We start from the raw sequence: 26,709 nt of genomic DNA on the forward strand, positions 1-26,709 counted from the left end.
AATGCAGGAAAAAATGTACAAGCATTACAAGCCTGAAACTACCACTGATTTTAACTTCCAACCAGTACAGATTGTAACACTACGATCCTATACACACTTACCTGGAAGTAAGACCTACTGAACTCAATGGAGCTTACTTCTGAGTAGACATGTATAGGATTGCTCTGTAAAATAGCAGCAGCAAAAGAAAAAGAATGAAAGGGCTCTTCCAGATGGGGTTTTTATTGTGCTTCAGCTTTGCTTTCTTGCTGGACTTAACAGTGTGCAAGGGGGGTAGTCTACACGATGTCATAATGGTCCCGCATTCATCCCTCCTTTCCTGTGTCTTCTCACAAAAGTAAATGGGGACCACAAGCGGTACTAGGTACCTAAAAGGTACCAGGGCACAGGCCCACAGGACAAAAAAAGTGCACAAATTTGTACATGCGAATTTACATATGCAAATGTATGTGCATAATTAGAATCAATTACTATAATTTACATTGTATAGAGGGTGAGCTAATTAACCTATTGCTTATTTCAGGACATAAGAACATAAGAAGAGCCATGCTGGATCAGGCCAATGGACCATCTAATCCAGCATTCTGTTCACACAGTGGCCAAACAGCTGCCCATGGGAAACCCACAAGCAGGACATGAGTGCAACAGCACCCTCCCGCCCATATTCCCCAGCAACTGGTGTACATAGGCATATTGCCTCTGATACTGGCGGTAACATATAGCCATCAGGCTTAGTAGCCGCTGATGGCCTTCTCCTTCAGGAATTTATCTAACCCGCTTTTAAAGCCATCCAAATTGGTGGCCATCGCTACATCTTGTGGTAGCGAATTCCATAGTTTAACTATGCACTGTGTGAAGAAGTACTTCCTTTGATCTGTCCTGAATCTCCCACCAAGCAGCTTCATGAGATGACCCTGGGTTCTAGTATTATGAAAGGAAGAAAAATGTCTCCCTATCCACATTCTCCACACCATGCATAACTTTGTACACATCTATCATGTCTCCCCTAACTTGCCTTTTCCCCAAGCTAAACAATCCCAGCTGTTGTAACCATCCCTCATAGGGGAAATGCTCCAGCCCATTGATCATTTTAATTGCCTTTTTCTGCACTTTTTCCAGATCTGCAGTATCCTTTTGGAGATGCGGTGACCAGAACTGTACACTAAGTATGGTCACATCATACTGTATAAGAGAAGTATGAACATGCAGTTTTATTCTGAATTCCTTGAAAATTTCCTGGTCAGTCAACACTAGCTCAGATTCCATCATCTTATACTTGAACTTAGGATTTTTTTGCCCCAACATGCTTCACTTTACACTTGCTTACTTTGAACAGCATTTGCCATTTAGATGTCCATTCTCCCAGTTTGGAGAGATCCTTTTGGAGCTCCTCACAATCCCGTTTTATTTTAACCACCCTAAATAATTGGGTGTCATCTGCAAACACTTTTCAGTCCTAATTCCAGATCATTTATGAACGAGTTGAAAAGCATTGGTCCCAATACAGATCCCCGTGGAGCCCCGCTATTTACATCCCTCCATTGGGAGAATTTACCATTCATTCTGACTCTCCGCTTTCTGTTCTTTAACCAGTTGCTGATCCATAAGAGGACCTCTCCTCTGATTCCATGACTGCTAAGTTTGCTGAGGAGTCTTTGGTGAGGGACTCTGTCAAAAGCCACAAACGGGTAGGCAACTGGAAATGCAAGCCAAACGATAAAGAAAGGAGGGGAACGCTCAACACATCATCCACCTTCCTCAGTCATACATTTTCTTAACCACACTTCCATAGAAACTGTGCAGCTATTCTTCATGGATCTACTGTGATAAGAAAAAAGGTGGAAGAAGTGGTGGGAAAACACAGTGGAATTACAACTGGATGACACTGTCATCTGGAACTTCCGTAGAACTTTGTCAAGGAGATATGGTGGTCACACATTAAAAACCTTGCCTGGAAACTCCCTGGGTGAATGGGCAACAAAACAGCAAACACATTTCAGTTTGAGTGTAAAGTGATGCACATTGAGGCAAACAAATCCTAACTTCACATGCACACAGATGGGATCTGAGTGTCAAGGGCTCCTTGGAGGCCTCTCTCAGTCTAATCCAGTAGCCAAGTCCAGCCACAGACAAAGGGATTCCTTTCAAAGCTTTATTCTTCTTCTACAACTTAACAACTCTACCGGTAGCAACTAGATCTGAGCAGCAGAGTACCTATGCCCTAAGTTGGAACAGTTGGTCCCCGTTTGAAAGGGAATTACTGGCAGACCCCTGAACTTAAGGACTAGGGAGAGTCCCTCCCCTTTTCCCTTGGATCCTCTGGGCGCAGCCGTTGTTTGCGCGCCAACCGGGCACTACGCCTCCTTTCTGTGCCCTCCATTTGGCGCCGCTCTCTGCGTCGGCGTCGCGTGTCCACCAAATCTGCTTCCTGCGCTCTGTCACTCCCTGGACTGTTATCTAAGCTAGGAATGCTGGTGGGAGGAATCTCCATCAGCTGTGGGCCATGGGAAAGAGGAGCGCGCTCCTCTCCCAGGAGCAACTGGTCTTCCTCAGAATCAGAACTACTCTGGGATTCTATGGGCTCAGTGTCCAACCAGAAAAAAAGATTTTAGGGTAGTGGTGGAGAGTTCATTGAAAATGTCAACCCAGTGGCCCAGTTTGCACAATCACAGAGGGGAAATGAGCCACAGTGGCTTATTTCCCACCCCCACTGCCCCCAAACGAGCTGGTAATGTGCTGGAGGGATTAGCATTTTACCCTTGGCAGCGCAGCTTGTCATGCAGTGCGAACTCAGCCAGGGTGGCTTGTTGCCATGGGTAACAAGCCACCCAGACGCTTCCAACAGCTCATGCTTCGGTGGCCACTCCCAGGCTGTGGCACTTCCTCCCGAGGGAGGCTACGTTTGCTCCCTCTCCATTGTCCTTCTGCTGGCAGGCAAAGACCACTTTATTTAAGAAGGCCTTTCACCTTTAAGTGGGTCTGTTGGGTTGGGTGCTGTTTTCAATTGTTAAAAATTCTGTAATTGTTATACGTTTTTTGTATTTTAATATATTGTTCTATTGTTTTAATCAATTTTAAATGTTTCTGTAAGCTGCCTTGAGTGCCATCTTTTGGTAGAAAGAGAGGGTACAAATAAAAAACGTTATGCACACACACAAATCTATGTTAAACATATTATCCTCTGCCAATGATTAGATTTAATTCTGATGTCTTTTTCTTTTCTGTTTGTTGTTTTGTCCAAGACAAAAATTATACAATATTTTTTTAAAAAATAAAAGCTCTTCTCACAGCACATAGTTAACTAAGAACATAAGAAGAGCCATGCTGGATCAGGCCAAAGGCCCATCTGGTCCAGCATTCTGTTCACACAGTAGCCAACCAGCTGTCATGGGATTTGCTGCCACATGTAGTAAGGGCTGCCAACTTGAACATCTTTAAGACAAATTCATGGAGGATAAGACTATCAATGGCTATGGGTCATGATGGCTATATGCCACCTCCAGGATCACCATACCAGTTGCTGGAGAACAACAGTGTGAGAGGGCTATTGCCCTCATTTCTCACTTATGGGCTTCCCAGAGGTATCTGGCTGACCACAGTGAAACAGAAAGCTAGACAAGATGGATCTTTCACCTCCTCAGGGCTCTCCTTATGTTATTTTGTGCTAAGAACAACTTATGTTGGTTACCTAAGAAATAGCAAATAAGCATTAACTGGTTTGAGTGTACGCAATTCCTAGGGAACCTACACATTTCTCTTACTTTCAAAAACCAATAATATGATGGGATGGAGAATGTGAAACGTGTTGCTGTGCTTTGTGGCCTTATAAAGCAATTGACCATATAGAAGACCAGTGCCGTGGAGAGTCTATCTATCAAATGGAAAGGGCTAGCCATATATAATGTCTCACAATATAAGACTAGTTTTCATACGCACCAGGAACTCCTTGCTTTTTCTCTCTTCATTTGTTTGATAGCTTAAGGCCTTTCCTTTCAATTCTCTCAAAGTTAGCAACTGGCTCTCCAATTGTTCCTGAGGGGAAAAAAATATTTTGGCAAGATGTAAAGTCTTGGTAGAAACTTTTTTTTTTTTTTTTAAAGAGGCTGAGTCTAACATCCCTTGACCAGAGCTTACATCTACAAAATCCACTATGGGTCAGGATTTTTGCTAACTTCGAGAAATCTCCTTACCTCCTTAGCAGTCTTACAGAAATTTTGATCAGCTGGAATGTTCTTGGAGAAGGCCTTGATTTGGGTGAATAATCAAAGTATAATCCAGGATTGATAAAAATCAATGATTTTGTTTTAAAAAAATCAGATTTTTAAAATTTAAATTGGAATTTTTTATTTAAATCAGATTTTGAACTTTTCTTAAAACAATTAGTAAAAAAAGAGCCTAGTCCAAAGATATCATCATGAATACTACTTATACAACTTCTAATTATATTCTATGAATATGTTAACAGCAGCTTATGGAGATGGTCAGTCCTATTCTGCACTGCAGGAGGTATACAGAAGTGCATGCACGCTCTCTCTCTCTCTCTCGCTCTCTCTCGGGCTTGCCTCTCTCAAAGTGAAAAGATAGAGAAGGTCAGTGAACAGAGAATTAGGGAGATGGAGTAGATCTCAACAAGGAGGAGGAGTCTGGATATAAATGCAAGGGATAGGAGAGGAAAATCAAAAGTGAACCCAAAAGTGAACGTAACATATTCATGCAGTCCTGTGTTTAGTGGTGGTGATTCTGGCACATCATGACAAAAATACCATGATTAATTGAACCACTGGGGCCGATTCATCTCCTGAATGACTTCACAAGTTCATTCTGCTTTAGTACTAAAATGAACAAATTAGTGTGTACCTACCTTCTAATGAAACCTACATCTCTGAATATGTATTAAGGTTATATTAAAAAATAATGTACTTTACTAAAAATGATGATTAAACAGAACCTTCCTCACTAGTGATTTGAAATGTGATTTAAATCATTAAAGTTGAGTCCTTCAGATAAGCGATTTAAATCATGATTTAAATCAACTTGAGGTAAATCAAATCAACCCTAGACTATAATCAAACTTTGCTGATCTGATAGTTGTTAATATCACAGCACCGATACTGGAAAGTGTGGTGTACTCATGGGTCCTTCAGAAAATCCTTACCCCTCTCTTACCCTGGCACCCCTTGGGAGTCAAAAGGAAAGGCAAGTTGAATAGCCAAGGGTGCAATCCTATTCAGATAGGTGACCGCCTCCGAACCCTGCACCTATCCAATTCAGGGCAGAAGCACAGAGGGGATCGTTCCCTCCATGCTCCTCCTGTCCTGCATTTTTGGCTAGAAAGCTGATTGCAGCTTCCCACACTTCAATTAAAGCCCAGGGGAAGCCATTACAAGGTAACTTCTCCTACATGGGGCTTTTTCAGATTGGGAAGCCAAGAGGCAACAGAGTGATGGAAAGAGGTGTTACAGTCCAGAAAGACAAAACACACATAGCATCCTCAGTCACTCCGCACTGGTAAAGTAGCTCAAAAACACCACCAAAAGAAATTCTAAAGCGCTCTGAGAATGGGCCAGAGAAACAAACGCCTTTTTCTTCAGGGAAGAAAATGTTTGGGGAATTGGAGAACAGATTTTGGCACAGCATGAGCGCCACCTTTTCCCCACAGTTGGACACAACATTGCCTCCCATCCCCACACACACATGCTACAGGGCTTTCAGGGAGAGAATGGTATTATAAGGATCTGTATTAGATACTCCCCTAGAAATAGAAGGCCACTTCACAGAATTTTCTGGAAATACTCTCCAACTGTTTTGTGTGTGGTCGCCTTCCCTCTCCCCGAATACCCCTGAAAGACACTAGGTATGGGCACTGTGGAGGATGCAAAATGGTGGTCAGGCTACCAATAGAGTTGCTGCTGTTGCCACATACAGTGGCAGCGAAAAAACAAAAATCCATTGGAAAAAAAGGTGCGCCAGAACCACTGTGAAGGGTGAGCCCCTCATCTGAGAAATAGTTGGAGAATTTCTGTCCTGCCCTGGAGAAATTCAGTATAATTGTCATCCCCCACAATTTCTCTGCCCACAAACAGGATGGAAAATTTTGAGATGGCATCTACACACAGCTCTACTAGGAGGCCCCAACTGAAGATAGGGGACTTAGGAAGGTCATATAATTTGGCCCTCCTAAGGTAGAGGTGTGGCTTGCTATCCCACTGCAAGTTGTGGAAAAGGTGTATAAGCATCTAAAAATGTTGGAGGATATTAACAAACACCAAGAGTGATGCTGCCAAGAGCATGGATTTGCAAATGTCTTACCTTGTAACCCTGTGCAGCTTCCTCAACAGGTACTGAAACACAAATTGCATAGTCCTTGGATTCTGTGCAGGTGGAACACATCAGCTTCTGTTCATCTTTGCAGAAGAATTTCAGAGGCTCCTGGTGCATTTCACACATTTCCCCTCCATTTACACTTTCTGCCAACTTCATCCGTTTGGCTATTTCGACAACATTCCCCAGTTCCTTGTTTGGCCTGAACTTTCTCTTCAGGGATATTTCTCCACACCGAGGACAGAAGAAATCAGTCTCCCATTTCCCAGAGAACTCAGTGATACAGGCCTGGCAAAAACTGTGTCCACAATCTATGGATACTGGATCAGTGAAATATTCATGGCAAAGGGAACAACGAAGTCCATCTTCAAGGCTCTTTGCTGAGCTTGCTGTAGCCATGGCTGTCTCTGCAGTACTACTGGAAAAGCGAAGTTTCGTTTCCTGATCTCAGCCAGTCCTCTGATAGAACAGGAAGGGGGTGTTTCCAGGTACTGCCAGTTTAAAAAGACGTTGCCTGACTGCACTGCCAACAACATGATAAAGCTTACAAAGCCTCGCAAATAAAAAAAACATTCAAATGACAATAACTGCAGTTGCAGCCAATATCAGTCTTCAGGATACTTGTTATATTGGCAATCAAGCTCTGTGTGAACGTGGTTAGAGGAAGAGACAGAAAATACACTCCCTGCATCGATGCCCCACCTCAGTTATTCAGCACGTGGCTAGTTCTCACAAACTAGAGATACCTAAAACATCTCTGGGGAGGGGAGGGGAAGACATTCTGCCTGTATTACGCATGTACACAGTTCGCACACTAGGGGCTCCTACAACTGCACAGCCTACCATTTCACACACTGCTAATGCTGAGGTGCACTTTTAAGCTGTAACCGCGCATCATCAGACAATTATGTTTTTCTAATCTATCTTTACTCAAAAGATCAAACTCGATCTTGACGTTTAAATCAGCGGACAGGTTACTGCAGAGTAAATGAGTGCGCGGCACAGAACAGACCACCGCCTTCACCGGGGGTGGGGGGAAAGTTTCCTTCAAGGGCCCCACAGAAAAAAAAAATCATACGGATGGCTGCACTCATATTTATTTCATTAACTGCACCAATTCGTTGATTGCATTCTAAAACCTCAACTGTATGATAAAGGCCACAAATACATTAAAAGGCTGTAGTAACGCCTAAGGGAGGGAAGATAGCGCGAGGGGGTTGCCATCGCCCGAAGCCGGGGCTATTCAGCTGGGGCTGCACCGACTAGCAGCAACGAAGGCTGTGACTCGCCCTGGGGACGCCGGCGGGCGGGCGTGCGGGGACGCGGCCCGGCTTCTTCCGTCGGAAAGCGTTCTCCCCGGGAGCAGGGGAGGAGAGGGCGCCGCTGCGGATCGCGGCCTGGCGCTCCTTCCAGCATCGGCACTGCCCCCCAGCCCCCTTCTGCGGGAAAGGCCAGCCGGGGCGTCTCCTCGCAGCAGGCCCCGACCCGCCGCTCTTCTGCCCAGCCCTTCCGCGGCGGGAGGGGGCAGCCGCAGGTCCATTTGACCCACGCGCCCGACCTCACCACCAACCCCGCTCTTGGTATCGGGCGCCACTTCGCGGGGGCCCGCGAGCCATTCCCCGGGGCGGGGGGGGAGATGCATTTACAGCCCCCCCGAAAGCGGAGCCTTCGCTGGAAGGCTCCCTTCGGAAAAGCGGAGGAAAGCAAGAAGGCGGGGCGCACCTCCCGCTGCTGGGAAGCCTGTTCTTCCCCCGCGGGCCCAGGGCCTGACGGAGGGGAGCTCGGCGGGGCTTGCGGATTGAGGCTCGGGGCCTTTCCCGTTGCTCCTTCGCGCACGGGGGGATGTGTGGAGGGGGCAGCAAGGCCGCGCCTCCCGTGCGTGGGTCTCCCCACCCTTCCTGCGTCATCTGGTGCACCAGGCAGCCGGGCCCTATCATCACGCGTTGAACATGACGCTGTCTGCAGAGGTGCCTACGCGTGAGAGGCCACGCTTACAATTGTGGTTTAATGGTAAGAGGACACTGGCTAGCCCCTGCTGGAAACAGAAAGCTGGACTAGATGGACTTCATTCTGTTCGGCCAAGGCAGCTTTTTCATGTTTCTTTGCAGTGTGCATATTTACAATCTGCGTGTGTGGCCAGGGTTGTTTTCCACTGGTCAAGAGACTCCAGTCCAGTCCAGTCCAGTAGACTGCAACCTGGCAACCTTCCACCCCCAAACCTATATGCATGCAATTGCTTGACAGTTCACACAGGTACCTCGGCCTTGCATGCTTAATGCCGCATAAACACAGTCACACCTGTTTTATCCTCATAATTGCTAATGCGGATTAGGAACCCCAGCCCATCTCTCAATTAGCACTGAAGGCAGGATGAACCCATCTCTTCCTCCCACCCTGCATAGCTGCTAACTGGGAGTTGAATTCGGATTAGATAATACTACTGAGTAGCTGATTAACGTTTTCCTGCAGACTGCAGCCACATGGGAAATTGGTCATTTGTGGGGCTAGCTACACTTAACACCTTTACTGACAGGCTGCAACTACCAGAGGCAACTGAAGGATGCCACCTCTGAAAGTACCAAAAGTGAAAAGACTGGAGGCATTTGGAAATGTGGGAGAGCCACGTGTGCCTCAAAAGCTTTCATAGACAAATGGACCTGACTATTTTCTATTTGATTCTGAGAACCCTATGTGCTATTCCCTCTCCTGCATCAGCAGCACACAGCTAGCTCTCTCTTTGTACATATATATTTGAACATCAGTTTTTATCGAAAGATGTTTGGATGTAAGGTTTTGAGTAATACAATGAAAAAAAAAGTACAATACGGAGAATTAGTTTACACATATTGTACATTACATGACTCTATAGTGAAATTAGGAGCTTTTCGTGTGTCCTTAGTGCTGGGCAGAGATGCATTTGGAATTTTAATTTCTCCACCAGTGCCTCATCCCCATTGGAATACAGAGTGGTATCTGTATTCCAATTCAATTATGGGAGTAACGTGAAAAGGCAAAATGGGATTGGGGCACACTTCGATTAATCTTGAAGAAATGTCCTAAGGGAAACTGAGAATTTTCAATAGATGAATACTGGAAGAAAAGATGGAGAGGAAGGTGAGGAAAGAAAGATGCACTGGGTGGAGAGCTTTGAAAGAAAGGGCTAGAAGCATAAAAAGTTGATAGAGCATGACACAGAACCAGTGCAAGGGCTGAAGGTGAGGGGGCGACATTGTGATAGCCATGGGAGAGAAAGAGGAGGAGTGAAAAACAGCGTTCTCCACTGACTGGGAAGGGGAAATATGAGAGGAGCAAGACCTGCAAGGGTGAATTACATAATCGAAATAAGAGGTTACAAGGAAAACAATATTTGCAATCGGGATGGAGAGGAAAGGGTGGATCTTGGAGATGTTTTAAAAGGGGACAAGAATTGGCAACAGCATAAATGGGCAAAGCACTCTCCAATGGGCATTTCAAGGGAGAATCAGGTAAAGGGAGATGTTGAACCCACCATTTTTGGCCCAGAAATGTTTCTCTCTCTCTCTCCCTCTTTTTTTTTTTGTTTCTTCCCATCCAGGCTGAATGTGAGGGAAGACAGCTGGTGGCAGGGGGAGGGAGAATAGCAGGGGAGAATCAGTAGTCACAGGTTTAAATGCCCCCCTTGCTCGTCAGTTCTTCATTGCAATGATCCCCCTGTCACCATGTTGTCTCAGCAAATGGGGTTGGGAAAAGGTGTTTGGCAGAGTACGTTGTTCCACCCTATGCTTCAGGCTGTTTTGATGCCACGCTTTCACTTTTTTTGAAAGCTGCAAAAATACATTAATTATAGCTTTCCAAGTAACAGAATAATCATGATTGTATTTGCATCTCACATTGTCAGGAACATAACTGAATCCAACATCCTGAGAACTAAACCAATTTTCCAGCTGGAATAAAGGACGGATTTTCTCTGCATTGAAGGAAGCTGAAGGGTAAGAGTAGAGAACATTCCCCTTATCAGCATCAAAAAACAACACCCTATTTTCTTCCAAAATCCAGATAAGCACCAACTGTCATAGGCAGGGCAAGATCACATTTTAGTGTGAGGCTGTTAGCTGTAAAGCCACCATATGTCTTTTTCACAGCCCATATGCCCTCATCTGATGTTATCTGGATGTGTTCTTTCATTTTCACTGATTCCCTGGACACCCCCACCGCCCATCCTCCCTCTTTCCCCACCTTCACCTCCCAGTAATGCCTGCCTGAGGTGAATTCTTCACAGCCCAGCACACAGGAAGAAGAGCTAAATCTCTGGGGATAGTCAGTCAAGCTACGCTTATTATTTGTAAATGGCCATTTTTTTCCGGTAACCAGATACTATGAGTTTCCAGTGAGCAGTGTCTGGATCCAGAGTCACTTTTACTGTAGAAGAGAGAGAAAAAGAAGAGGAGAACATATTAATTGCTTCCAATTCCACTTAATTCAGATTTAGAGTTTTGGATATATCTGTCCCACCCCCCAGGAATCATTGTAGCGGTGGTAATAGCAGTGCCAGAACAGCGGTGTTGTCCCCGCAGCCCAGCTGTTGCCTGATCAGCTGGCCTATGGGGAAAAGTGGGTGTGGCTCCCCAGCCTTCACAGGCTGCATGGGTGTCCACATGTGATCTTAGCTATCCAGAAAGATTGACCAAGGAATGCAGTCCTTGAGAAGCCACAAAGTAAATGACAGCAGTCTCTCTTCCTGTTCCCAATGAAATTTCATTCCACTTTTCCCAAAGAACTCTCTTATTTACTGTCTAGCTGGCCTTCTTGGTGGCTGCCCCAAGGCTCTGGAACTCCCTTCCCAGGGAAGCAAGAGTGGCACCCTCCTTAGGATGTTTCTGCAGGCAGGCAAAAACTTTTTTGTTCCAGCAGGCATTTGGGGATAGTCTGGACCTGTGAGAATATGATGGATTTGTACTATTGTTTATATTGTTGTTTTTTAAACTCTGATATTTTATACAATTTTAATATTATTGATGATTTAATTATATTTTTAACTTTTGTATATTTCTATGTATATGTTTTAACTGTACAAGTTTTTAATGTAAAGCCGCCTTGAGTCCCAGTATTAGGAAAAAGGCAGGATATAAAATAATAATAATAATAGGAGGAGCAGCAGCAAGGTAAAGTCAGAACCATCTCTAGGAAAAGGAGAAACAAAACCTGGAGGTGGAAGGGGAAGCAGGGAGAAGTTTCGTTGCCGTCCCCTACTCTGGCCTGGTTCAGATATACTCTGGTTTACTATGGCAAGAACAAGCCTGTGCAACTCCTTCTCTAGTACAGCCACAAGGAAAAGTCGGGAAGTTTTAATTTCTGTTTTTAATGTACTATAGTTTAGCATTATGTACCAGCCCAAAATCACTGGCACCATTAGGGCTGGAGTAACAGGCAAAGGCCCAGGGTCCCCCGCAGCCTCAAGGGCCCCTGAACAACAGTGTTGGCGAACAGCGAGAACTTTTACTTTCCTTTTTAAAGTTTTAACAACAGGCATGCAGTAGACTGAAGCTCCAGTCATGTCCACCATTTTCTCAGAATATCTTGGGCTAATGAAGATGGCGGGTGCAACTGGAGCTTTGCTGTACTGCATATGCACTGTGAAAAGTTTTTAAAAAGGAAGGAAAGGAAAATCTGTCTGTGCTCAATGCTGCTGCCACCACTTGGTCTCTCTCTGGGTGCTTCCAGACAGACTCCTAGTACTACAGCTCAGAAGGCATTGTGTGGCTATTCTGTCTTTCTCTGCTTAAGAGATTTTTCATAGTAAGAAAAAAGGCGGAAGAAACGGTGGGAAAACATGGGAGGTCTACAAGCGGAAGGTGTCATCATGTAGACTCTTACATTCTGTGAATGAGGAGGAGGAAAGCAAGCAAGCAAGAAAATGGGGCAGGGAAGGCCCAGGATGGTGCAGGGGTCCCCCAGAGGGCATCTTTCCCATGGCCCCCTCAACCCTGGGAGCACCACTGCCCTCAATTAATCTGAACTATTGGTTTATTGGTTGGAAACAAGCCAGCATCAAGGCTTCTGAGTCAAAAGCAAAGTGGGCAGAAAATACCTCATCTAGTTTTCACAGTTTAGATTCAGAGGGCAATTTGATCCATGTCCTTAGCATGAGGGGAAAGAGACAGGAACACCACCTTTATCTCTCATCTGCTTCCCGGACATCACAGCCTGAACTGTAGTATTCTGTCTGAATAATGCATTTGATGAATCAAAACATAGTGAAAAGGGCATATTACTGGGGAGAATTACATCAGGGGGGAGTTTATGAGGGCTTAGGAAGAATCCCCCCACCACTTTATGCCTATGGTTATGAGCCACTGATTTGAATTTTTTTTTTTTTTCTCATTAGTAGCTTAGCAGAATATATAAACGCATGGCCTTGTGTATATCCATAAACCTTCCACAGTCTTTCCCTGGAGTCTTAGCCCACTTCAACTCCAGCTGTCCAGGCAAAACTTCTACAGAAAAGGGAGATGGATGAAATGGCATTCCAGAGTTATTCTTTATGCTCAGCCGAACTCTGTTATGACTACAGAACACAAAAGAGCAATTCATAAACATACGTGGTCCAAATGGTCCTCAAATATACATTCAGATGCCAAAGGTAATGTGTGAACTGAGCTGTCATAAAAGAAGTACTGCTGACTGTATCAGTAATAACAATTCAGTTCATGCGTTAGTCTATGTGAGTATAGATTAGGGATGTCCGTCACTAGGAAATCTGGCCCTTTTTGGGCTCACCAGACTTCCATGGTGCGCCCAACTTGGCTTGCATTTGCAAGCTGAGCTGTGCGTTTTCCCCAAATTCTGGTGACTTTCTCCCCCAGAAGTTGACGTTTGCACAAATTACAACTGTAATTTGTGCAAATTGCAAATTATGGCTGAAATTTGTGTATATTACACACATTGCAGCCACAATTTGTGGAAATGTCTATTTCTGTAAATAAAAAAAAATATGGAAAATCCACCAGCTGGCCTGACTGAGTTGAACCAGCCAGCAGAAAGTGGAACAGAGAAAATGGACCCCCCCCCCCCCGCAGGCCGAGCCGATGAAAGCTTGTTGAGCTCCCCCCCCCCCAACTGGATTCCTCCAACATCCCTAGTATATATACCTAACAGTGGACAGAACTGCTTGTATACACAAAACCCAATTGTGTGAACCAGCCTAAAGAATGGAAAAAGAGAGCACAGAAGGATAAACCGAAATGGGGGAATGGCACCAAGAGCCGTTCTCTCTCACAAAAGGGAATATCCTCTTGAAATAATTGTTTCAAATCCTTCTTCCCTGTTCCTAAAACTCAGGAGTGATAACAATATAGTATTTCCTTAACTCATTCATTTTCACAATACCTTGGTGAGGTATGAAGTCTAAGGAATATGTCTGGGAGACAAAGCATGGGCTGATGACTAAAGGATCTGGATGTCGTCTGGATGCCCCATGAAATTACCATAGTGAACTGCACACAATGCATATTAAAAAGTCCATCTGGAAAGCCCCACCTTGCCTCACCCTCCCTCACCAATATTCAATTTGAGTAAATGAGGCATATGATATAAGCTCTCTGCTGCAAACATCTGAGGGGTTTGGTTCAGAATTACAGACCCCCACAAAAGCTTCGTCTTGAAGTTTTTGTGCCAAACTGGATGCAGCCATGGCTGCCTGTGCAGAGCAACTGAGTAGGTTTCAGTTTCCTGATCTCAGCTGGCTGTCTAATAGAACAGGAAGTGTTTCCATAAACTGTCAATTTAATAAGGCCTTGCTCGACTGCCCTGCCAACTACGTGATAAAAATTACGGCATCTCAAATAAAAATGGCATACAAATGACAATAATTGAGCTCTTGAAATATCCTAGCAATGAGAATATGTCTTACCTTTTCATGTGAACACAACATAGACCAATCATGTCTATTCTCCCACTGTATTTAGTGATGTACTTAAATTAATAAGATAACATGCACATCACTAGGATTGGTGCCTGGTCCAAGAATATTCAATAAAGGAATTGTATCTCAAATAACAAGTTTAATCAAACCAAGTGATTTGCTGTGCTAACTGTTCAGATCCTTTTGCTTTCTTAAAGACTGCTGTCTTGCAAGAATTAACTTTAGGATGTCTGAAAGAATTGCTCCTTCTGGCTCAGTTTTGTTCAGCCAAGTTACGTATCATAGATTGAATACGCTGTTAGCATTCTTCTCACAAGTGATATTTTGTGAGTTGAGTTTTGTATGGATTATTATATAAGGAATATTCTTATAATATGTAATTTTAATGATACATCATTTTATAGAGTGCTCTGGCTGCTTGCAATGCATAGAACATTTGATTCCCTAATAAATGATTGACAGTATGTCTGGCTTTTTTCTTCTATGGTATTCCTTGCTTTTACAGGGGGAGCCTTTCCACTTTGTATGTGAAATCTATATGCCATATTTCTTACTCAGCTTTTCAAGTTCCCTATCTGCTCCTCTAAAGATGGTAATTTAGGTAGGATAGAACTAAGTGATAGTGACTTAGGCCAGAGCTCCTTGAATAGCCAGTTTGAAAGCAAAGTTCAACAGCAAGTTGTTAAACAAGGAAAAGTTTATTTAGGGAAAACGAGAGAAAATATGAAATCAGGCACTATCAGAAAATAAACATCCAAACAGCATAATAAATAGGGAACAATATACTTGTGCTGTAGAGTTCAAATAGCTAATCGATTTTCCAGACAGACCTATGTATCTACTTGTCAAAGACCAGAGCCAGTCTCTCCATCTCAGTATGGAAAAAATAGTTTCCCAAAAGTACCTCAATGGGAATAAATGCACTCTTTATACAGGTAAATGTCATCTCTACAAACACAGCTGTGGGAACATGCATTTGCTGAGGCAATGCGTAATTCGGGTAGGGAGAGCGCGGAGGACAGGAAGGCCTGGCATGCTATGGCCCATGGGGTCACGAAGAGTCGGACACAACTTAACGACTGAACAACAACAACAACCTGGTGCCATCCAGATGTTTTGGACTACAACTCCGATTAGCCCCAGCCAGCAAGGCCAATGCTCAGGAATTATGGAAGTTGTAGTCCAAAACATCTGAAGGGCACCGAGTTGCATACCCCCGGATAATTCATCCATGAGTATCAGATTCTTTTGATGGCATCCTATTTATTCTCTTGTTTCCAGAGCTACATAAATAAATCATAGCTTCTCATATCAAAACATTATTTTTAAAGTCATCACTAAAGCACTTTTATCTCATGTTGTCAGGAGCATAACTGAATCCAACATTCCTCCTCAGAGCCATACCAATTTTGCAGGGAGAAGAAAGGACGGATTTTCTCTGGCCAGAAAGAGTCTGAATGGAAAGTGTGCAGAACATTCCCCTCATTAGCATCAAAAAATAACACCCTGTTTCCTCCATAGTCCAGATAAACCCCGACTGTGGCAGGCATGTCACATTTTAAATCAAGGCTTCCAGTTGTGAGAGCATGATTGCTCTTTGTGCTCAAAGCCCAAATGACCTCTTGTAGTTTGGGTAACTGTATATTTTCCTTCCTCTTCACAGATTCTCTGGCCACTCCCACAGCCCAGTATTCTGCATTCTCTACTGTCACCTCCCAGTAATGCCTGCCTGAGGTGAATCCTTCACAGCCCAGCACACAGGGAGAAAAATTAAATCTCTGGGGATAGTCAGTCAAAATGTTTGTATTGTTTGTACAACTGACCATTTTCTGATCAGGAGACACTTTGAGTTGTCGGTAAGCAGTGTCTGGATCCAGAGTCACTTTTACTGTAGAAGGGAGAGAAAAAAAAGCAAAAAACTAGCAACAATATATTCTCTGTTGTAATGCAAAGTATTTTAGGTTGGGTTGGTCTTGAATGGGCAATTAAGACCCTGCTCCTAGTGAAGATGAAAACTACTAGAACTAGTTTATGAATATGGATCAACACAACTGTCTGAATTTTTAGACTCTTCTGGGGAATGTGGCTGTGGGGGCTGCCATGCTGAGTGCCTGCACTTCAAAATTACCACTGGTAACAATTGCATGAGGGCGGAAAGCAGGGGTCACGCTTCCTGGCCCTGCCTCCTATGTCCAATCCGCATGCCACTCATCTCTTGTAAGGGTAACTTCTGCTTTGGAAAGCCTGCTATAGGTGTGTTTGCTCACTACGCGATTAAGAAAATCCTGATCTTCCAGGGTTCTAAATCATGCAGGGATCCTACATGCTTACAGCAGGCTCCCTGCTGCAGAGGTCAGCTGTGCAACAGAAATATAGATTGGTGGGCTCCAATTTTGGCAAATCTCTTTACCTATATAGATCAAAATGCCCATATTCCTCCCGACTGGGTTCTGGCTGTTATCATCCCTATCTTTAAAAAGGGAATTCTTAGTCACTCTTTATTACGGTTGAATGACCAAAGTATAAAAAGGGAATTAAGAATGACCCAGCGAACTACCGTCCAATCAGCCTACTGACTATAATCAGCAAACACTACACTAGACATCTGTGCTGCAAACTCCAAGCCTGGATGGAACATAGAAATATTTTGGCTGATGAACAGGCTGGCTTTAGAGCAGGTTGCTCCATCATGGATCAGGCACTAATGTTGCAGTTTCTGGTGGAAAAATACACTAGCAAATCCAAATAATCTCTATCTGTATTGTTTATAGACCTCAAATCTGCCTTTGATTCCATTCCCAGAGATAGGCTCTGGAACAAACAATTAAGCTGTTCAAGGCTAAATCTTTAACCCAAGTTTTGTATGGAGCTCAAACATAAGAACATAAGAAGAGCCATGCTGAATCAGACCAAGGGTCCATCTAGTCCAGCATTATGTTCACATAGCAGCCAACCAACTGTTCACCGGGAACCCACAAGCAGGACATGAGTACATCAGCACCCTCCCACCCATGTTCCTCAGCAACTGGTGTAAATAGGCATAATGCCTCTGATACTGGAAGTAGCATATAGCCATTAGGACTAGTAGCCATTGATAGCCTTCTCCATGAATTTGTCTAACTCCCTTTTAAAGCCATCGAAATTGGTGGCCATCACTATGTCTTGTGGTAGCGAATTCCAAAGTTTAACTACGAGCTGTGTGAAGAAGTACTTTCTTTTATCTGTCCAGAATCTCCCACCAATCAGCTTCATGGGATGACTCTGGGTTCTAGTGTCTCCCTGTCCACATTCTCCACAACTTGGCCTTTATTCTAGTTTTACACCTCTGGAAGTAGTTCAATCTAAATTTCTTAGAGCTATTCTCCAAGTATCTTGCTGCATCCAAAATGCTACACTGCGACTGGAGACTGGCCTTCAGAAGGTTGAAACTACAGCCTGGCTCATTATCTTTAATTTCTGGCTGTAGTTAATGTTTCTTCCAACTGGTTTTGTAATCCTACAAAATGATTTTCAGTCAGCATGGCAGCAAACCCTGCCTCAAAAGCTCCAGTCGCAGTTATATAGATTCAGTTATATAGATTCTCCTGGGGTCACCTTATCTCCTTGGGATATGAGAATGCCACCGTGATCCTTAAGCAACATATTTCAGATGTTGAACACCAACATGACCTTGGTTTAACCTCCAACCGTATTTTATCTGACAGAATACTCCAGCCAAATGAGCCAGCAAATTATCTTTCCGTGATCTCCATCCAAAAGCATCGTAGAGTTTTTACACTGGCATGCTGCAATGTTCTTCCCTCAGCAGGTTTGGAGGGAAGATATCATAAAATACCCTACTGCGAACACAAGTGCCCCTGTTGCTCTGGAGTGGTTGAACTGGTGTCTCATGTTCTTTTATATTGTTCTTTCTATCACAACACAAATTTTTCATTGAACCCCTTCTATTAAAACTGCCAGGACGATCGGATGCTTTTAATGTTTTTTTATCTCTCTCTGACCAAAACGCATCCACTACTTTTAGCGTTGCCAAATTTTGTGCAGTAGCATGCAAAACTCTCTGGGAACTGACTTCAGAGACCTCAAAGACTCTTCCTGAGTGATCATAATATGATTATAAACTTTATAATACATGTCCTTGCATTTTCTTATGTTTACTCCATTTTATACTTTTTCTCCTATTTTATTTTATCTCATTTTATGTATCCCAGGTATATTTTAACCTTCCCCAGTGTTTCCCTGGAGACTTACCCCATTTCACCTCCAGTTGTTGTGGCAAATGTTCTACAGAAAACAGAGGGAGACAGATGAAAATACATTGCAGAGTTATTCTTTATGCTCAGCAGACCTTCATTATGTCTACAGAACACAAAGGGCCAATTCACACACAGAAAAGTCCCAACAGTCCTCAGGCATACATTCACAAGGGTAGAATCTATGCTAGAGCCCCTTTCACTTGTGAGGTGTGTTTTCTGTATGCAACTGCTGCTCTGAGGGGCACACAGTACAGTGCAGCGTCAACCATATCTATAACACGATCAAGTGTCACATGCACATAGTGTTGTGACTGTGGAAAAAGCAGGAGGAGTTTGAAAGGTCACTTGTGTTTTATCATTTGTGTTTATGATGCAAGCACTTGCTGTAAGCCACCACCAATGATGGGGGGGTGCATGCCACTGGCTGTCCTTCCTGAATGGTTAGTGCCCCACTTTTGTCAAACCCCTTGAATTACAGCTGAAAGTCCTGACTTCACTCCCATCTGGGTGTGTTTCCTTTCAACTTCAATGTGGTGGTGTACAGAGGCCAACTGCCAAAACACTTATCCTTGTTCCAATATCTCTGGCCCTGACTGTATTTGTCCAGTTTGTCCAGTACAACACTGTGATTTAAGTTCTCTTATTGAAATCCTCTGACGGGTTTGGTGCAGAACTCTAGTCCCCCCAAAGCCCATCACTTTCTGCAGATACAAATATAATTACATGGTATGTTAATCTGTAGTTTAATACCTGTGAACACTCTCAGAGTCTCTTGAAGGATAATATATTTTTTAGAGAAGGCATAAAGCTTATCTTCCAACTCTGAACAAACATCCTGCTCCTGGAATTCCACCTTGCATCTGAGGAAAAAATATATATCAGTTTCATGTAGCTATTGTACTAATATTTTTTTTTAAGACAATAAACTTGCATTCAGTGGCTTGGATCCTGAGGCAGTCTGCTGCAAACGGCAGGGCTCCTGCCATTCATGGAAGGGACTCTGATCCAACAGAGGCTTCTACTGGCAGAATGGGGATGAGAGAGGAGAGACAATTTTCAACAATTTTCCCTTCTACCTGCAGCCCTCACTGCCACTTTTCACGCTGCTTCAGAGTGGAGGAGGCACAGGGGGGCTTGAGAGGGAAAGGGGGATCGATAAAAATCCCCCTTTTCACCAGTGGGAGCATCCCATGAGCAGAACTTAGGATCCATGGTTTGGATCCAAAGTTCAGTCACAGGAACTTAGGATCCAAACCAATAAGTTTAGAAAGTGAGATCTGATTAAAATGCCAGCTGACATGTTGCAGACCCTGGGCCTAGTACTCTATGACGTAGAAGAAAAAAACACCCAATATGAGAGCTGTGTAGAAGAAAGAGAGATAATATCCCTTATCCCTGATATGTTTCTCAAGTAATACAAGCTTTATGTATCTGAAATTAATAAAATTAGATTAGTGTATGCAATACCCATTAAAAATCTACTTCCATATTAAAAGACGCTTGCTCCTTGGGAGGAAAGCTATGGCCAACCTAGACAGCATAGTAAGAAGCAGAGACATCACCTTGCCGACAAAGGTCCGTCTAATCAAAGCTATGGTTTTCCCAGTAGTAATGTATGGCTGTGAGAGCTGGACTATAAGGAAGGCTGAGCGCCGAAGAATTGATGCTTTCGAACTGTGGTGCTGGAGAAGACTCTTACGAGTCCCCTGGACTGCAAGGAGGTCAAATCAGTCCATCCTAAAGGAAATCAACCCTGAGTGCTCATTGGAAGGACAGATAATGAAGCTGAAGCTCCAATATTTTGGCCACCTAATGCGAAGAGAAAACTCCCTGGAAAAGACCCTGATGCTGGGAAAGACTGAAGGCAAAAGGAGAAGGGGACGGCAGAGGATGAGATGGCTAGATAGCATCACTGATGCAATGAATATGAACTTGAGCACGCTCCGGGAGAGAGCGCAGGACAGGAAGGCCTGGCGTGCTATGGTCCATGGGGTCACGAAGAGTCGGACACGACTGAACGACTGAACAACAACATTCATGATTGCACAAGAGTGTGTGTGTGTGTGTATATCCCATAGGTTATTTTACAAATATCCAAATCTAAACATTGTATTTAGTCATGTACACTCTGCATTAAAATAGTTGGTTGATAATACATTTTTAACTCAACATTTCTAGAGTATAAATCATATAAGGCAGTAAAGCAGGGGTGCTTAACAGACCAAATCTGGCCCTCTGAGGTTCCCCAGAGGGCCATGCCCCCTTCCCCTGACCTGACCCCACCTGCTTTTCCTGGTTGGTGGTTTCCAGACTTTTGTGCTCTTTTTGCCCATTCTAAATGCCCCTCCCAAGGTGTAGTTACTGGCAGTAAGAGCTTCAAGCTAAAATGTGCTGGCGTGTTTGGCCCTGCCCCTTTTGCCTTTGCTCCACAAAGTTTGCGGGAGAGGACTCTGCCTCTGAGGCAGAGGCTGAGCAACCCCCTGGCCCCCAGGAGTGTCATCGCCTCAAGCAACAGGACAGTAGGGCTACAGTGAGAAGGAGTGCTTGCTTGCAAAGCAGGACTCCTCAGGAGAAAGCAACTCCTCATGAGTAGGGCTCTGACGAGAGAGCTCTAATGTACTGCAGCTGGGCTCTGGGTGGGGCTCAGCAGGCTCTGGTGTTAAAAGCCTTTAGTGTCTTATCTAGCCAGTGCAAGAGAAGTGACCTACCTGCTCAAGGTTTCCCCAATATCCTAGAGGGAAACAAACACGGAAAGTTATCACTAGGGTTTTATATACCCCAAATCAAGTACCACTGATGAAATACCACTACTGTTATAACACCTATACAGAATTGTTTTCATGCCCACGAATCTTTGGAGAGGGGTATTCAGGGGCAGAGCTGTGTGATTCCCCTCTCTGACCACCTATCACAGGATGGTGGCAGTGGCTAGGCAGTGTTGTGCCACTGAAAGCACCCAGCGCTTTGCATTTTTGGTTTTTTAAATACCCACAAATGTATATACAAATTTGTAACTCCAAACAGAGGAGGACCAAACTGGTCCAGTTGTTCTCCACAAATTGCAAGAAGGACTACCATGAGGCATGCTCCAAACCGCATATAGAGCTGCAAGCAGGCACAATACATAGACAAAACATACAACGCACTGCAGCATTGTCAACATTGAACATGGATGTGATTCCTGCAAATACTTACAGAAAAACACACTGTTACATCCTCTCTTGGGTAAAGATGTGAGGGCCTGGGAAAAGCCCAGAAAAATGCAAAGCAAAAAGTGTGTGTTTTTTCCTCCTGCGGACTCCCCCACCCCTTCTTTTCCAATGGAAAAATTTGACATAGAGGAACATGGAAAAAGTCCCTATGAAATATTTACTATTCTGAAATGCTTTTTAAAACAAGCTGTTACTGACTCATGTGTCGTGTGAAGATTTTTACATAAGACAATCTACAGCATGTGAGGATGATAATTCCTGTGTACATACAACACTTAAATCTAAGATGTATTTCTGTATCTAGAGTTTAGTGTTTTCTATGTTGTTATAAAGTTTAACTTCACATCCACACATGCTGCTAGTCCTTAATATTGAGAGTGTGTGTTTGTGTCCACTTCAGTTAGTTTACTACAACATTTGTTTCCATTTTGACTTTTATTTTTCCTTGCTTCTCAGACAGCAAAAACTAAGATACAAGACCTTGGGTAGCACAGGGTCTAGCAGTTTGGTTATACTCAAGATTTGGGGTATAGGCATGATTTTGCTTGTACAAAATAGGCAGAGCAATTCTATACCATGAGTGTGTGTTGTTGGGAGATCCTGTGGTAAAGAACTGCCACATCCAAAACGCTGCCAGCTTGCTGTGGCCAGGGTGGGAAGTGGGGGGGGGGGAGCTTATTCCATTTCCCCATCCCTTGTCATCTGTGTGTTTTTTTTTCTTTTTTCCCCTCCCATTGACTCAAATGGGAGGGAATGAACTATGCCAACCCCACGGTTGGCATACTTGAGGGCCCTGCTTTGGGGTGTGTTGGGGGAATTAGGGGAGGTTGAATTCTATTGATCCAAGGCCACCGCCAGCCTGTCCCTAGCACGCTAAATTTTGGCCCTTACTGCCAACTTTCCACTAGTGTATTGCTGAGTCCTCCTGTAGCTCAAGTGCTATCTTGCTGGGGTGCCTCCTCTCTGCCACCAGAATGGCACCTATGCTGCTCCCTATAGTCTGTCAGCTGGACAGACAGCCTAAATATGTGTCGGGTTGCTCTGTAAATTTCATAAACGTGCTGAATAGTACAGCTTTATATGCTAATTAAGTAATTATGCACTCTTTGTTTTTAAAGCAGTAAAAGTTTGTTTGATAAGAAAGTAAGATTTGCATATATTTCAGTTTTTCCCAACCTGCCCTTTTTTCCTTTTTTTTTTTTTTTAACCACACATGGCTTTTTTCCCCAGTGGCTTCAAAACTTCCAGAAATTTTACATGTCTGTCTCAGGGCATAACAATCCTTCATATCTTTACATGTCAATTTTTCCAGTTCTCTTTTGTAAACTCATAAATAAGACAACACCTCACCTACAAGAATGCGCTCGGTGTCTGCCGCCTCTTCTCTTCCATCTCACGGATGAGATTATCACTGAGGTAGATGTCACCAGAGAGTTTGGCGACAAATTTCTCCTCCTGCTCCACAAGTTCTTCCAACTGGGCCAGCATATTTTTCTCCTGTTGTTTCAGAAACTTTTGTACTTGTTCAAATTTGGACACAATCTTCTGCTTCTCAGTGTCTACACTTTCCTGTAAAGAACAGACATAAAGGGAAATAAAAGACTCAGAGTATATTTACAGATGTAACTTCTGATTTTTGTTTTTGTTCTGGTACAAAACATTTCCCCCCATATTCGGAATGCAAATGACAGATGCACTGATCAGCAAGTTGCATGCATTTTTTAAAGTGCTATTTGTATGTTTATTAAATTAAATGTACATTTGTCCACTGATTTGAAAAGCAGAGGAGAGGAGATGTCTTATGATGTCACAGGTTCCAGCCATTCAGAGTTGTGCACTACTGGCTTTTATTCAAACAAACATAACTAGTTTTTCCCTGAGTTCAAGCAAGGAAAAGAGATGGCACATTTCAACAAACACGGCACATACATTTCTACTGCTGCCATTTGAATGGTCCCACCTCTCAAATTATGTGTGTCTGCTGTATGCACCCACAGCCAGATAAAGTACCAATACAGCTAAAGATGCAAAAGGCACGTTGTGTCATTTAAATGACAAGAGTGCACCATTTGGCTGATGGGGATGTTCACAGAGAGATGCTAATAAGAACATTAAAAGGCCTGAGCTAAATCAAACCAAAGGCCTATCTAGTCCACTTTTCCACAGTGGCCAATCAGCTGCCTATGGGACGCCCATAAGTAGGACACGAGTGTAATAGCACACTCCCACTCCCATTCACCAGCAACTGGTATACAGAAGCATACTGCCTCTGCTACTGGAAGTAGCATATAGCCATCAGGAACCCTCAAATTTTCTTCCCTTTTTATCTAGAGCCAGCATAAGAGTACAACAGTGGAATGGAATTGGGATTCATGACTGTACTTTCTGGCCAGTAGGAGGATAGTCTTGTAAAAATTAATAATTGACCACACAGTTGCACAACAGATAGAAATCCCTGGACAGATGCTGTATCTGTCCATCAGAAGAGCTATTTATTAGGGCTGTGCACAGACCTCCAATTTGCTTCAGATGACCATTTGGACCTCCTGAATTGGCCGTGCTTCGCTTCAGACAGATTTGGATCTGAAGTGAGATTTGGATATCCAAATAATTTGGATTTTACGTTTTCCCATTGTTTTCCAATGGAAGCCAAACGGCCATAAGCTTTTCAGTTTTTATGATAAATACATGAAATTCAGGGATCTGGCAGCCCCCATAGAGGCAATTCCACTTGCCACATTGGCCCAGTAGCTTTTGTGCTAGGTGCAGGTAAAATGTTTTTTTTCAACAAAAACTCTCAAAGCAAAGAGCTACAACTTTTCACTGTTTCTACAGAAGTGCATGAAATCTGGGCAACTGGCAGTCCCAATGCAGGTGACTGAACCTGCCAAACCTCAGACAGTTTGGCCCAGTAGTTTTTGTGCTAGGTGCAGGTAAAATGTTCTGCTCTCAGAAACTCAAACCAAAGGTAATAAACTAAAGGAATAATCAGATAAGTTAGGTGTTCAAGTGGTGATTAGGAGAAGGTCACTGTCCCTAATCTTTGGTGCAGGTTTTTTTGAAGTACCAAATAACCCCCCTCCCGTAGTACTTGCTTCACACTGGAAAACTTCATGGTCTCTTTGGCTGAATGAAATACACATTACCTGGGAAAACAGGTCTGCCCTAGACCAGGATGCACTATCTCGACCGGGGGCGAGCAAGCCTGGCTACTTGTGTTGCTGGTCCCACCACCACCTCAACCACCTCTGCCCCTGCCAAGACCCCTTTGATCATGCCTCGTATTGGGGTTGCTTTGCACCACAGTAAACAAATTGTGTGTGTAGTGCTTTGCACGCTACATATTCTATATTGTATAATGTATATGTGTAGTGCTTTGCTCGCTATATCTATGGACTCGTGTAGAGCTTTGCAGACACACACACGAGAGCAAAAGAAAAGGAGATATAGAAAGAAAAACTACCTACAAGCTAAGGGGTGGGGGTGGGAGTACACTAGAAAGCCTAACAGAAGAGAAAAGGGTTTTTTGTATTTGTTGTTGTTTGTTTTTTTTTAGAAAGAGTTGAAAATGGGAAGGGAAGGAATTGGGGGGCAGGGGAGCCAAAGAACAAGGCAAGGAAAGTAATACTAATACCTACAAGCTGCGAGGGGAGTACACTATACAGCCTAACGGAAGAGAAAAGGATTTTTGTTTGTATTTTTGTGTATATATTTTTTAGAAAGAGTTGAAATGGGAAGCAAAGAGTTGCAGAATTTTACCTTTCCACCAGGCTTGGCCAAAGAACAGACACGGACATTTGTTTGAGCTGTTTATTACCAGAACACCAAGGTGTGGTACGGTCAAGAGTCGCCAATGTGGCCCCTCAGGACTGGACCCAGAACAATAGGCGACCTTGGTATTTATACAAACAAGTCAACAAGGCACATGACGTTAGCTTTGATCAGTTCTTGGTGCAGTGCTGAGTCAAGGGACTACAGACTTCCTTCAAAGGATTTTTTCCAGTTTCCAGAGACAAGGGCCTGCAACTCATGCGCAGTAAGTTAATCAGCCACCGTCCTCTAGCGCTAATTCAATCACTACGTCCTACGTGACTCTCGGCACCTCAGCAACTTGTTCCCATGCTAACAATGCAAGTGGTATTTTTTCCACTGCAGAAGAAATATTGGAATTGAGAAGGGGGGGGGGCAAAGAAGAGGGCAAGGAAACTAAAATACTTTTGTTATAATAGGTAGCACTTATACCCAGCGCAAGGACTGCAAGGAGATTAGAAGCTGAACTCCAGTATAGAGGTCAAGAGGGAGGAGCCTAAGCAAGCCCTACAGATCTTGTTTCATTCTCAATAAAGCTTTAGTTTTAAAGAGGCACATAGGCCTCTGTCTTTCATGGGCTAAGGAAGCACTATTAAAACACTTTTTAAATGTTTTGTTTGTTTGTTTTAAATAAAGAATCTAGTAGAAAATAAAGAAAGGGAAGATTAATAAGAATAGTTGAACTGAGAAGGACTGGGTGGGAAGGAAGAAGAACAAGTGAAGCTGTAGCAGAACACACACACCACTCAGATCTAGCTAGCCAATTCTCTCTCTAGCTCACGGTGAAATGAAAGCAGACTGATCTCCTGTTATATACAGCATTTCCCCCTTCCTCCACCACTGTCACTGATTGGACACTGCTGGGTTAGGTCCAGCCCTAAACTGGCAACTAGAATTGCCATTCGCCAAGGCTCACCATTTCCCCCCTCCGTTCTCCTCCTAGCTCCCTCCCTGATCTTTTGCAAGTTGATACATTTTAGAGACAGGCTGTCTGAGTTTCAGAATAGCTCTGAATCTCCAAGGCGCTTCGGGGGTGACCCACTTCGCTTTGGACTGCCTCAGTGCTATTCTGACCCACTTTGGAGCTCAAGAAGCCCCCCCTCCCCCAAGCACCCTGATTAGCTTCAGGGTTCAGATGAAGCGGTGCACAGCCCTACTATTATTTATGTATAATAGCTCACATCTGAAATAATGAGATTGGATCAATGCC

At 43.7% G+C, this 26,709-nt stretch overlaps 2 protein-coding genes and 1 long non-coding RNA gene across 4 annotated transcripts in view; 1 reads left to right on the forward strand and 2 right to left on the reverse strand.

Annotated features, from left to right (window-relative positions):
• Window positions 1–8,197, reverse strand: part of LOC146355199 (zinc finger protein RFP-like) — a 27,088-nt gene extending 18,891 nt beyond the window's left edge. The window contains exons 1-2 of the mRNA XM_084830374.1: window positions 6,310–8,197; window positions 3,937–4,032 (exon numbers count right to left, since the gene is read on the reverse strand). Coding sequence (XP_084686500.1) covers window positions 3,937–4,032; window positions 6,310–6,720 — 507 coding nt within the window. The 5' untranslated portion in view covers window positions 6,721–8,197. The remainder of the gene's footprint in view (window positions 1–3,936; window positions 4,033–6,309) is intronic.
• LOC146355200 (uncharacterized) lies at window positions 7,583–15,523 on the forward strand. The gene is made up of 2 exons (XR_014787134.1): window positions 7,583–8,331; window positions 10,199–15,523. It is a non-coding gene; the product is annotated as an uncharacterized LOC146355200 (long non-coding RNA).
• Window positions 10,702–26,709, reverse strand: part of LOC146355201 (zinc finger protein RFP-like) — a 23,686-nt gene continuing 7,678 nt past the window's right edge. Inside the window, exons 3-7 of one of the 2 annotated variants that reach the window (XM_084830357.1) lie at window positions 23,044–23,258; window positions 19,228–19,337; window positions 18,473–18,505; window positions 16,045–16,109; window positions 10,702–10,719 (exon numbers count right to left, since the gene is read on the reverse strand). In XM_084830357.1, the coding sequence (XP_084686483.1) occupies window positions 10,717–10,719; window positions 16,045–16,109; window positions 18,473–18,505; window positions 19,228–19,337; window positions 23,044–23,258 (426 nt within the window). In that variant the 3' untranslated portion in view covers window positions 10,702–10,716. Of the gene's footprint in view, window positions 10,720–12,734; window positions 16,110–18,472; window positions 18,506–19,227; window positions 19,338–23,043; window positions 23,259–26,709 lie in introns of those variants that run through there. The other variant, XM_084830356.1, reaches the window with a different exon arrangement.

Source organism: Heloderma suspectum, chromosome 2, assembly GCF_057233095.1.
Source record: "Heloderma suspectum isolate Gila_16-S chromosome 2, 16-S_ref, whole genome shotgun sequence".
NCBI lineage: Eukaryota > Metazoa > Chordata > Lepidosauria > Squamata > Helodermatidae > Heloderma > Heloderma suspectum.